A 13,823-nucleotide genomic window follows, 5' to 3' on the forward strand; every position below is an offset into this window, starting at 1 on the left:
GAATTCTCCCAGTGCGCCCTGCACACTGTCAATATTCTTTGTTGCCAGCAATTTGCATACATGCAGTGACGTGATGACTGGACATGCATGGCCTGGCTCAATAAAAATAACTTGAGCAAGGCCAGAAACGTCTAGTCGGAATGTGGCCAGAAGTATACAAATAGCATACTTGTGCTCACATGACTGTCCACTCTCACTGCCCGCACCAGAGAATCCTGACAGCAGTGTGCACTGTAAGAATTCAGAAGCCTATAGTCACCTAGAGTGACTGCAGACTTTCATCTCAGACCTGGACAAGCCCTTTAATTATAAAATGAAGCACTTGAGTATGCTAATCCTAACAGCATGTAATATACTCACTGTTAGGGCTCATTTCCACTTGCGAGACATACGTCCGTGTCTCGCAGGTTAAAACCCTCTTCTGGCGCCGGCACTCCAGAGCGGAGCGTGCGGCCGCACAGCAACACATGGAGCTGCACACTCCGCTCCCAAGTGCCTGCGCCAGAAGAGGATTTTAACCTGCGAGACACGGACGTATGTCTAGCAAGTGGAAATGAGCCCTTAGGATTCAGCACTGCTTGCTGGTTCCAGCAGTCATCTCATGGCAACTACACTCATATGCAATTTTCATACGGTCACTTGACAACTAGATTTTCTTCCTACTTCTCTCAGTTTTTCCCTGAACATTGAGAGAATTAGGTAAAGGAGCAGCCCGTCGGTACATGACTAAGTGTGCAAATTGCAGATGTGGTTGGGGGAGGGGGCGCCACACTGAATTCTTGCCCGGGGTGCTGGAAAACCTAGATAAACAGACCGGTAATAACAGTGACTATAATGACTATCAGAGCTGCCAAGTCTCGCTGCGCTCAGCAAGACCCAGTGATGATGATGAGCATTGAGGTTATTTCCTGGCAACTGTGAATAGCAGTCACTTTAATGCTATTCTCAGGTACCGGAGACAGAATCAAGGAACGTGGATTACTTCGGACCAGCATGGGACTTTTTTTAAAAAAAATAGGTGAACGAGGGATAGTGCAGGAGGAGTCTTTATTCAAATTAAAAAAATGTCAGTGTTTTTCATTTTTTATTACCAGGTTAGTAATGATGGTGTCTGATAGACACCACTCTATTACTAACCCCACAGCGTGATGCTATCTGTAATTCTTGACAAATAACAGTTGTCATCAAACCCAACTACCATTACCCCGATTGCTACTGCACCAGGACAATCAGAAAGAGCCAGACAAAGCACCTATTCTGGGATGGCTGCGGCCTTGTATTTTTAGGTTGGGAAGGGCCAAATAACCATGGACCTTCCCAGCCTGATAACAGAAACCTGCAGTTGTCTGCTTTACTTTGACTGGTTATCAAAAATATGGGTGGGACTCCATGATTTTTTTTTTTCAATTATTTATTTATGAGGTTAATACATAAAATATTCTGCATCCAGAATGCTAGTATTACTCATTGTTGGCATGCATCCTAAGAGTCTATGACGCGATGAGGCTGGCCAACCACAGTAATGCAAGTAGCCAGCATGGCCAAGGAATTACCTTGTATGACAGACAATCCCCACTTGTTTATTGTTTATCTAACATGCAGGGTAGGGACTCGAGCATGGCGTTCGAGCACCCGCGATACTTGATCGAGTAATGAGCGTACCCAAGCACCTCGATGCTTGATTGAGTATCGAGCACTGGTGAGCATGCTTGCTCATCACTATCAGCTTGGTAAAAAGCTATCACTTCTTCATTTAGCAAGGGACATAGCTCTAAATATGGATAATTTTGGTGCTACCCTCTGTGAAAAAGCCACAGTTTCTCTTGTTTGAACCTCCTCTGTATAAACACCAGCATGGCAATGAGCTGCTCGCAAAAATAAATAGTATTTGGACCTTTTTCTAATTTAACTATTCTAAAGAGTCTGATACTGAACTGTGTTGTTAAGTGGAATTTTTCAGCAGGTTTTTGCTACCTCATGTGGGCGTAGTATGATGTAGAGAAAAAGACCCTGAATCCAACGATGTATCACTTAGATTACTGCCGCCGTTCTGAAACAATCAGAGTTTTTAAATTTAGCAATGCAGCAGAGCTAACAAAGTTAACCCCGCCCACACCAGGCTCCCAGTGTACATAGCTATAGACAGTGAGATGGTTATCACAGAAGGGGGCAAAATTGAACTACCAGGCACTTCTGTGTCCTAGTAATTCCACAAAAAATGTTGTAACAAGCGATCAAAACATCACATCTAGCCCAAAAAGGTTTCAATATAAACGTTGTCTTGTCCCACAAAAAAATAAGCCATCACACAGCTCCATCAACTGAAAAATAAAAATGTTACAAGTCTCTGAAAATGCCAACACAACTCCCAATTTGTTGTTTTTGCCAGCTTCTTATTTTTTTCACCTCTAAAATAATAAAAACTGGAAATGTTGGGCATCACCGTAATGGTACTGATGTGAAGAATCACATTGCATGGTCATTTTTACCACAAAATGTACACCATAAAATCAATTCCGAAAAAAACAATGTCAGAATGGCGTTTTTTTCACAATTTCTCCACACTTGGAATTTTCTCCCGTTTTCCATTACACTATGTGGGAAAATGAATGGTGTCATTCAGAAGTACAACTGTCTCACAACAGACAAGCTTTTGTATGTTTATGAGGACAGAAAAATAAAATAGTTATGACTCTGGTAAGAACAAGAGGAAAAAACAAAACAGCCAAAATGGAAATTGGCCCTGTCATGAAGGAGTTAAAGGGTATCAGTCACCCTCTGGAAGGTATATGACCTTTTAATATGGGCATACAGGTAATAGGAATGTTACACTAGTCCTACCTGTATGCCTCATATTAATCACCTTGTTGAGAAATTTTATTTTATTTCTGTATGCTAATGATTTCTTCCAGGTTCCGATGTGTGCGGTGCTTGTAAGAAATGCCTACCTCCTGTCTTCATTATCATACCACCCCCTCCCATCAGCGTCATAGTGCCCTGTGATGCGTAATGGTGGATCCAGAATCCCGCGCCTGCTCCCCACAGGTGATGGAAATCATCAAGGCATCAGAAATTGCCACAGGTTCTCTCACCCATGAAATACTAAGGGAATCCTGAACAGGATCTGTTGAGAGGTATGAATGGTAAAATTGTAGTCTTGGTCTGATTGAAGAGAATCTGTCAGCAGGTTTTTGCTATTTAATCTAACAGCCACATAATATACAGCAAGAGTGCCTGATTGCATCTGTGTATCACTTACTGGGCTGTGTGTTTTTTAGCAGGAGATTATCACTTGAGAATGGGTATGTTTCCACGGGGCGTATTCCTTCAGTATTTGCTGCTGATTGGACACTGCGTACAGCCGCAGCGTCCAATCCGCAGTGCCAGATGTTACAGCATAGTGGAGGGGATTTTATGAAATCCCATCTCCACTATGCGTACAAACACGCAGGTGGCAGACACGCGTAACTGGACATGCAGCATGTCTATTCATCTTTCGGAGGCGCTCGGTCTCCGCAAGATAAATAACAGTCTATGTATAGGATGTGGTGATTGCGCCTGTATACAATGAACACAGGCGGAATCACTACGTGTACAAAAGGGGGCAGCGCTTTGGGCGGAGCGGGTATCTGCTGCATCCAAAGCGCTGCCATTCCGGACCGTGGAAACATACCCTTAGATCTCCTGCAGGACAGTCCATGTTGCCAAGGAAATAAAAAGTTTAGGTGCATACCACCCAGATTAATGCCAGAAGTCCATACATATGTGTATACTCATGGTAGTTTTGCTTTTCGTGTATATTTTTATTGCTACTAAAAGTTACACTTCTTATAATCTCTTTACTGTTCACATCTCAACCAAACTGGATAGCAAAAAGTGGACGGAAATTTTGGTTCAGAACAAAAAGTAAATTTTTTGAAGCACACATTTTTTTTTCAAGTGACAAACTAATTTGCTTTTTTTTTTCTCTTGACAGTTGCAGAAAAGGGAGCGTTCATGCAGAGCGTATGTCCAGGTAAAATGTACATCTTTTGCAGCATATTTTGTATGCTATGTCGATGTATTTTACATGTCTTATTTCGAAACTGTTATGTAGGCAATCAAGTTGAAATAATGATCTTGGAGCTAAATTTACCATTGTAGCCCTAGAAGAAGGCATCCCCAGCTAGCATCACTAAGGCTATGTTCACACGTTGCAGTTTTTGCTGCGGATCCGCAGCGGATTTGCAGCTGCGGATCCGCAGCCGTTTTCCATGCAGGGTACAGTACAATGTTACCCTATGGAAAACAAAAACCGCTGTGCCCACTTTGCGTTTTTCCGCTTGAAAATCAGCGCGGATTTTCTGCGGAAAAAAAGAAGTAGCATGTCAATTCTTTCTGCGGATTCCGCAGCGGGTTTCAACCTGCACCAATAGGAAAGTGCAGTTGGAAACCCGCAGTGGAATCCGCAGTAGAAACTGCACAAAAAACCGCAGAGCAAACCACCGCGGTTTGGCACTGCGGTTTTTCCAAATCCGCAGCTGAAAAATCCGCAGCAAAAAAAGGATAGTGTGAACAAGCCCTTAGGGTTTATTTATAGGAACTGACTGCCGACTTTACACAACCACTGATCAGTAAGTACTTATAGATTAGCAGTCGTTTAATAGCCTGTTTACACCGGCAGATTGTGCCGATTGATGAACAGTGTGACCAGGCTGCAACTGTTCCCGGCTGTGCGACTCCTTTGTACACAGGACGATGCACCACCAATAACTATGATCTTCTGTCCAGCACAAAAGATCACTTTACTCAGTGAACGAGTGTTTTTGCCCAATTAATGGATGATCGCCTGTTTACATTGCAAGATTATTGAGAAACCAGCATCACTATGAACGCTCGTTTACAATAATCTTGCAGTATAAATGGACCTTAAGCATCTGGTGATATTGTTATCTTTTAAGAAAACAAATCTAAATAACAAAACTAATATGAACAATTATTGCAGTGCAATGTACATTTATGGCACTGGTTGAGCATTGTACTCAATGCCATAAATTTACAGTGCAGTCTGAGGTTCTATACCTGCATCGTCCACAACATGGATTAGCTACGGTATATTGTAAAGTACAGGGAAATACTGAAAGACACTCAGACCCTTCTTGAACTTTTCTAGTGGGTCAACCATTGCAACATCAAGTGTCTGAGAGTTCCATAGTCTCACTTCTTTTACTGTAATGAATCACTGCCTGTGATGATGGCTAAACCTTCTTTCTTGTAGACATAGAGGATGACCCATTGTCACTGTCACAAGCCTAGGTGTAAAAAGTTCATTAGAAAGATCTCTGTACTGTCTCTTCTTATATTTGCATATAGTAATAAGATCGCCTCGAAGCCTTCATTTTTCCAAACTGAATAACCCCAGATATGATATAACCAGTCTTGGTATTGCAGATCACTCATTCCCTTAATATCCTCGGTTGCTTTTCCCTACACCCTCTCTAGTTCAGCTATGTCTTTCTTATACACTGGAGACCAAAACTGTGCACAGTAGTCAAAGTGTGGCCGCACTAGTGACTTGTATACATGCAAAACTATGTTCTTAACATGAGCATCTATACCTCTTTCATGGATCTCATGAGTTCATTTATGCAGCACAGACAGATGGCATTGCTGTAGCATGTCAGATTTAGCTGGACTGAAGCAATGGCAATAGGCATAGCAGAGTTGTCATATACTAGGAAGCTTATGTTGTACAAATTTAGGCAGCACAACCTCTTTATAGTGTATGGGATACAGGTGCATCTTCCATGTGAGCTCGTCACCCCTCATCCAAGTATATCTAAGGAGGGTGTCATGTTCCCTTGGAAGACCTGGAGTTAGAAGGTCATGTCAGGTAATGAATCACTGTCCTCTTTAGAGATGGTTTTATTCATGTCCTATTTTAAATGGATTTTCTTTCCTTCAGTGCTGAGAGGGTTAAGGGCTCTTTCAATGCTGGCTGACACCATAAAGCCTGGTTGTTCTCAGCTGCAACTGCTCATCATTTACTCCCTCTATATATACTGGCTCTGGGCGTCTAGTCCCTGCTGTTGAAAGATCTGTCTTCCAGTGATAAAGGCTAAGGCTGAGTAGTTGGAGTGGGAGTTGTAGTAGAAGTGATCTACTGTATGCTGTTGTACGTCAGAGTTTATCTCCTGGTCCCTATTCCTATTTAGTTTATTCCTCCCTGTCCCTATGTTCCTTCCTATTGATGAGAGAGTTCTTTTTTTAAAATAATTGTTTTCTGTAATCCCTGTTTTGTCGTTGTGTCTTCTTTTTCTTACATTTCTGTCCTATGCCTCATGGGGATGTGGGAGGGGACAGATCAGGGTTTAACAGGACCATAGTAAGGTCAGAGACCCGGGCCTCTCTACCTTCAAGAGTACCACCCCCGGGACAGGGAGAGTTAGGTTCCCAGTTCCAGGAACAGTTTGAGGCCCCTCTCCCTTACTAAAAACTGTCATGGCGTGATGACAACACTCCAGAGTTTTACAGGTTTGCCTCAGCCATAGATTTATCTAAAACAGTGTTTCTCGACTCCAGTCCTCAAGACCCACCAACAGGCCATATTTTCAGGATTTCCATAGGTGATGTAGTTAATGCTGGAGCAGATGATGAAATTATCACCTGTGTAATACTAAGAGATCCTGAAATCTTGACCTGTTGTTGGGTCTTGAGGACCGGAGTTGAGAAACACTGATCTAAAAACTTCAGACCCATCAAAAACCATTCTTATAATTCTTAGTCATTGCATATAACATTTCGAGTCAAGAGACCCTTCATTAAGCTACATGACAGTAACAAAGGACTAAAAAGTTAACAAGTACATATACAGTGGATGAAATAAGTATTGAACATGTCATTAAAATTCTAAATAAATCTATTTCTAAAGGTGCTATTTACATGAAATTCTCACTAACAACTCATCCAATCCACACAGGCAAAGGAATCAAACCATAGATGTCTATACATTAAGTTATGTGTAACAATAAGAAATGACACAGGGAAAAAAAATTTCAACACATGAATAAAGGCAGGTGCAAAAAGCCATGGACAGTCATGACACCAGCTGAAATCCTGCTACTAAGTGAAAATAATATCATCTGGTTCAACTGATGGCCTTTAAAAGGGTGTCTCATTACCAAGGTGCTACACAACAAAAATCTCATGATGGGTAAAACCAGTGAGCTGTCTCAAGAACTTTGCAACCTTATTCCTGCAAACATACTGATGGCATTGGTTACAGAAGAATTTCTAAACCACTGGAGATTCCAGTGAACACTGTTGTGGCCATCATCCAGAAGTGGAAAGAACATAATTTCACCATAAATCGTCCATGACGCAAGACTCCAAACAGAGGAGTGAAAGAATTATCACAAGACTTGTCCAAGAGCCAAGATCGCATGTGGAGAGCTACAGAAAGACCTGAAATCAGCAAGTACAATTGTTTCAAAGAAAACTTTAAGGAATGCACTCAACCTCCATGGCCTGTATGTATGCTAGTCACGCAAGACATTGCTGAAAAAGAAGCATGTTCAAGCGCTTTTAAAACAATTAGACAAGCCTGTGAAACACTGGGAGAATATAGTCTGATGAGATCAAAACTGAACTCTTTGAATGTCATAATACACACTTTGATTGGAGGCCAAAAAGACACTGCATATCACCCCAAAACACCGTACCGAAGTTTGGAGCTGGGACCATCGTGGTGTGGGGCCGTTTTTCAACATACTGCACTGGAAAGCTTGATATAATTGAAGGAAGGATGAATGGACAATTGTACTGAGACATTCTTGATATCTGCAGTTGGAGCGCCCCCACGCGTAAGGGCAATGGGGTACTCGGTACCGGGTCCTCCGGTTCGGGGGATGTCACGGTGGCCTGACCCGGTCTGTGGCCCTTTGAGGGGCGCTCAATTAAAGGTGTAGTTTGTACGGTGTTCGTGACGCCACCTGTGGTACTCTGTCAAGGTGACCGACGCTGCTTAGGGTCCGCTGGGGTGATGGAATGGCAGCTAGATGGTATACCTTCCCACAGGTGAAGTATGTCCCCAGGGTTTCCCAGATGTGTAGGTCCAGAGCACTGATCACAGGGCAGGCAGAGTCCGGCCGGTCCGAAGGTACATCCAGAGTTCCCTTATCCAGGTGGAAATCAGTAGCCTTCCTACTAGCGCCTGTGTGTTGTAGTACCTCCCTGCTGAGCACCACGGGATAGTCCTCACAACTCTCGTAATTGTTCTCGATGTTATTTCTTCCTCTCTGTCCCCCAGATGGTATGGATAGGACAACCTGTATGACTGGGATAGCCTGGGGCTTGTTTGTAGGGACCCTAGAGACGCCCCGACCCCCACAATTTGCCACCGTGTCTTCTTAGGTATTAAGGTCGGGCAGCCAACTTGGAATTGACTGTCCTGCTGGTCTCTGAAGTAATGCGTAGAGTCAATACTCCCTTGGTGTTCCGGCCACCGGCTACGCGCCTCAGAAGGAGGCTGCCGATCTCGGGGCAGAACTCCTCCCGGTATTATCTCCTTGTGCTGTGACTTCGTTTCTCACTCTCCACAAAACAATTCCTTTCTTGTCCTTTCTTAGGATGCTGCCTCACGTGGGGCAGGCGCAGCTCCGTGACCCTCTGTCTCGTGCTAGACCTCTGTCAGGATCCCGCCCCTGACAGGGACCCTCTGTCTGCAGCTCAGATGTTCCTCCTTTTCCCCCTGTCTGCCTGACAGGAACTCTCTGGGTCAAGACCCAGGCAGCGTCTGACTCACTTTCTATCCAAACCACCAGTTTTACCCTTCTGTGAGGAGGAGTGCCCTTGTCAGGACTCTGAACATTTTTTACCTTTTGTGCATTACTGCCCTTTTCCAAGATGGCGTCTTTGGTCTCATGTGCACTGTGTCTTCCTGCTATAAAACTCCACCCCAGCCTTCAGTCTGTGCTATTCTGTATTCTGCCTTGCATCCAGATCCTGATCTCTGATTACTCCCTGGCTATACACCTGCTCCTGTGAACCTGTGTGGTGATCCTGCTACTCTGCTCTGAGTTCCTGCTGCATACACCAGTTTCCAGTAATCCTCCTTCATCTGCTGCTCGTGTTTACTTCCACCTGCATTTGCTGGACATGTAAGCTGCTGCTGCTTTGCATTAACCTGAGACTTTTACCAGGCCACCCTGGTTGAGCTAAGATATGATTTGAACTGCCTATAAGCATATCTATCTGTGTCTGGACTAAGACAAGGATTTTTTCGTGTCAAGTATCCTCAAGAATAACTGTGCTTCATAGACTTTCTGCTTGATTGCATTTTGCTCTGAAGTTTCCTATAGACTGCTAAGCTGCGTTTATTATTTGCACCAAGTGTTGTGGACTTGAGTTTCTCTCTGCACCTGTTTGAATCACCGTGTGATAATATAGACTTTACCACTTACAAAACTGTGTCTTGTAGTTGTCTTGTTCCACGCAAAGTCTCCTGAGTTATCCCCTATAATTATTACAGGATACTCTAGCCTAAAAAAAAAAAAGAAAAAAAAAAAAGGAGACTGCTGGAACAATGACTGCAGAAAGCAGATTAGAGCAGGTGTTTTCCATAATTAGATCACTGCAGAAAGATGTGGAAGGTCTGCAAAAGAAATTTGGAAGCTTTGAACACAATCAACAAGTGTTTGGACAGACTTTGCAGGACTTGAGCAACCGCATGGCAGTACAGGAAAACAAACTTGCTGGCATAGAGTCCCAGTATGGATGGGCTTTTCAGGACATAAGCACGCAAATAGCTGCACAAGTGACTTTACCCTCTGGGCAACCGCCACCAGCTAGCCCACCTAAGTTGCCCCCATTCAGATTTAATGGTGATCGCGACAAATTTCATGGCTTTGTCAATCAATGTATGCTATATTTTGATGTGTATGCTGACCGTTTTCCTACTGATAGATCCAAAGTATTGTGTGTAATAATGCTACTGACCTCACGAGCGCTCGCCTGGGCGAATCCGATGATTGAGTCTCGTGACCCACGGTTAAATAACTTGGATGATTTCTTGGCCGCTATGGCATTAATGTTTGATGACCCTAATCGCCGTGCAACCGCTGAATCTGCTTTGTTGTCTTTACGCCAGGCTAAACGTTCTGTTATTGAGTATGCCACTGAATTCAGGAGATTGGCGGTAGATACCAATTGGGACAGTTATGCACAATTGCCAATTTTTAAAAGGGGTCTGTCTAGTATTGTAAAAGATGAACTAGCCCGCTCAGAGTCACCACAAGAGCTAGAGACATTTATACATCATTGTGTGCGCATAGACATTCGGCTTACTGAGCGTAGGCAGGAGAAATTTGCTGCATATAACCGTCTGTCTAACTTTTCCCTTCCTTCCAAAGAGCCTGCAGGTAAAACCTCTTGGAAGGTGGAGGAGGTGCCCATGCAAATTGATTCCGTTCAGAGGCGCGAGATCAATGAGCGCCGGGAGCATCGCCTTCGTGAAAGTCTCTGTTTCTACTGCGGGCAGTCTGACCACTTCTTGATCAATTGTCCTAAGTGTCCTAGACGGCCTAACAAGGTGCTAGCAGCAATAGGGGAGTATGACAACTGTGATGATGAATCTGACATCTCTGAATGTAGCCTGCCTTTAAATGCTGTATTCCATTCACTTTCTATGACTTCACCCCCCAAGGAGCTGAAGGAAAAGAACTCTCACTGTTCTCTCCCTATTAAGATCCTGTGTTCAGGACAGTGGATTTCCAGTTCAGCTATGATTGACTCTGGTGCAGGTGGCAATTTCATGGATATTGCATTTGCCAAGGAACATGGTATTTAAATTCAGCAAAGAGCCTCTCCAATTACCATGGAAACAGTGGATGGGTCACCTTTAATCTCTGGGCCTGTGGATCAGGAGACCGTACCCCTTGAAATTGTGTTGGAGCCTAATCATCAGGAGCAACTTTCTTTCTTGCTAATTTCTTCTCCTCATTTTCCTGTGATTTTAGGCATTCCTTGGTTGCGTTTTCAGAACCCAATTATCAACTGGGAGACTAAGGAGATCTTCCCAACAAGGAGCAACTCAGCGTTAACAGAAGCTGTCCCTGAGTCCACAACTACGGAACCACATGTACAGGTATTTTCTTTACCTCCAGCTTATAAAGAGTTCTCTGACATCTGTGACAAGAAGAATGCAGATCAGCTTCCTCCACACAGGTATTATGACTGTCCCATTGAGCTGCATCCCAGGGCAGCCATTCCTTTTGGTAACGTTTTCTGTTATGATCCTTAGTGGCTGAGGATCACGAATAGCCCAGCAAGTGAATAAACTAAGGACAAGCTCTAGGGAGATGGTAACTGGACTGATCGCAAATCTGAACCTATGCAACACAACTAGAGGTAGCCGGTGAACGTGCCTAAAAATTTCCTAGACGTCTCGAGCCAGCCTGAGGAACTAGCTACCCCTAAAGAGAAAGAGAGACCTCGCTTGCCTCCAGAGAAATTATCCCCAAAGATATAGAAGCCCCCAACAAATATTAACGGTGAAGTAAGAAGAAGGCACATACGTAGGGATGAAATCAGATTCAGCAAAAGAGGCCCACTAGTACTAGAAAGCAGAAAATAGAGCAGGGGTCTATGCGATCAATAAAAAACCCTTACAAAATATCCATCCTGAGATTTCAAGAACCCACGCACCAACTAATGGTGTGTGGGGAGAAACTCAGTCCACTAGAGCATCCAGCAAGCGAGGGAATCACATTTTAGCAGGCTTCACAAGACAACATGATAAACACTGCTGATCAAAAAATGAGCAAACAAAACTTAGCTTGTCCTGGATGGACTGGGAGCAAGGTAGTCAGAAGGAATCTGAGTAGCACTGATTACATCGTCAGCCGGCAACGAGTGGAAGTAAAACAGAGCTAAATAGGAACCTCCCAGAGGATAACGAACCAGCTGATAGCCAGAGACCAGCAGGATAACAAACAAAGCCACCAGGGGGAGCCCAAAGCAAAAGTCACACCATACCACCAGTGACCACAAGAGGGAGCCTGAAAACAGAGTTCACAACAGTTTTCTCTTTGGCGGCACCTGAGCTTCAAGCCTTAAAAGAGTATATTGATGAAAATCTGGCCAAAGGCTTCATACGTCCTTCTTCCTCACCAGCAGGGGCACCTATCTTTTTTGTAAAGAAGAAGGATGGGACCCTGAGACCCTGTGTTGACTATCGAGAACTCAATAAGGTAACCGTACGAAACCGTTACCCTTTGCCTCTGATTCCCGAATTAGTGGAAAGAGTCCGCCATGCTAAGGTGTTCTCTAAACTGGATCTTCGTGGGGCTTACAATTTGGTGCGTATTCGTCCAGGGGATGAGTGGAAGACAGCATTCAGATGCCGGTATGGACACTTTGAATCTCTTGTGATGGCCTTCGGGCTTTGTAACGCCCCTGCAACATTTCAACACCTTGCCAATGACATTTTCAGAGATTTGTTGGACCAGTTTGTGGTAATCTATTTGGACGATATACTAATCTTTTCTGACTCTCTACAGGAACATGAAGAACATGTCAAAACTGTTTTAAGACGTCTGAAAGAGAACCATCTGTATATTAAGCTGGAGAAATGCGAGTTCCATCGTTCTGAGACACAGTTCTTAGGTTATATCATCTCTCCCCAGGGGCTGAACATGGAATCTGGTAAGATTCAGGCTATCCTTGACTGGCCGGTACCCAAGAACGTTAAGGAGGTCCAACGTTTTATTGGTTTTGCAAATTTCTACAGACGCTTCATTCGAAATTTTTCTGATATTTTCCGTCCCATTACTTCCGTGACAAAGAAGGAAAAGCCCTTTAAGTGGTCATCACAGGCTCAAGAAGCTTTTGATTGGCTTAAGATCTGTTTCACATCAGCACCGTTGTTGATACACCCAGATCCAACACTTCCTTTCATTGTGGAGGTGGACGCTTCTGATAATGCTTTGGGGGCTATTCTCTCATAAAAAACTGGAGAGAAGGGTCTGCTACATCCTTGTGCTTTCTTTTCCCGTAGACTAACCTCAGCAGAGAAGAATTCCGACGTGGGAGACAAGGAATTGCTGGCTTTTATTGTGGCTTTCAAGGAATGGAGGCATCATCTGCAAGGAGCTGCACAACAGATCATAGTGCTAACTGACCATCGCAATCTAGAGTTCCTTAGATCCGCTAGATGTCTTTCTCCTCGTCAGGCTCGTTGGAACTTATTTTTAAATCAATTTAAATTTGTTATCTCGTACCGTCCAGGTTCTCGTAATGGGAAGGCTGATGCTTTATCCCGAATCCATGCTGCGGATTCCGTACCTGGAGCCCCGTCCAAGACCATTCTATCTGATGCCAATTTCATCGGAGTTATCCACGATCAGGACTTGTGGAAGGAGTGCAGGGAGGCCTATGAAGATGATGTATTTCTGGCCAACCCACCTATGGATATTAATCTTGTCTTTAAGGTTGGCATGTGGTTCAGAGATCGACGTATCTACGTCCCGGAGGTCGTCCGTCTGCGGATCCTCAAGTTGGTACATGACTCCAAGTTGGCTGGTCACAGGGGGGTACAGAAGACACGAGTTCCTGAGCCGATTCTTCTGGTGGCCAACTTGCCTGAAGGATACCAAGGACTATGTTCTCTCTTGCGAGGTATGTGCCCGTTACAAGACTCCTCATGTGGCACCTACGGGTCTTCTACAACCATTACCTGTTCCGTCCCGCCCTTGGGGGTCTATATCGATGGACTTTATTGTGGAGCTGCCTACATCAGGGGACATGAATACAATCATGGTGGTAGTTGATTGCCTGACTAAAGCTGC

At 44.1% G+C, this 13,823-nt stretch overlaps 1 protein-coding gene across 21 annotated transcripts in view; it reads left to right on the forward strand.

Annotated features, from left to right (window-relative positions):
• ADGRL3 (adhesion G protein-coupled receptor L3) overlaps positions 1–13,823 on the forward strand; it is a 1,249,649-nt gene that overhangs the window by 635,697 nt on the left and 600,129 nt on the right. For all 21 annotated transcript variants that reach the window (XR_013217764.1, XM_077272336.1, XM_077272380.1 and 18 more), the window contains one exon: positions 3,977–4,015. Coding sequence is in view for 20 of the 21 variants with exons in the window: in XM_077272336.1 (XP_077128451.1) it covers positions 3,977–4,015 (39 nt within the window). In the remaining variant the exon portion in view is untranslated. The remainder of the gene's footprint in view (positions 1–3,976; positions 4,016–13,823) is intronic.

This window comes from Ranitomeya variabilis, chromosome 1 (assembly GCF_051348905.1).
Source record: "Ranitomeya variabilis isolate aRanVar5 chromosome 1, aRanVar5.hap1, whole genome shotgun sequence".
NCBI lineage: Eukaryota > Metazoa > Chordata > Amphibia > Anura > Dendrobatidae > Ranitomeya > Ranitomeya variabilis.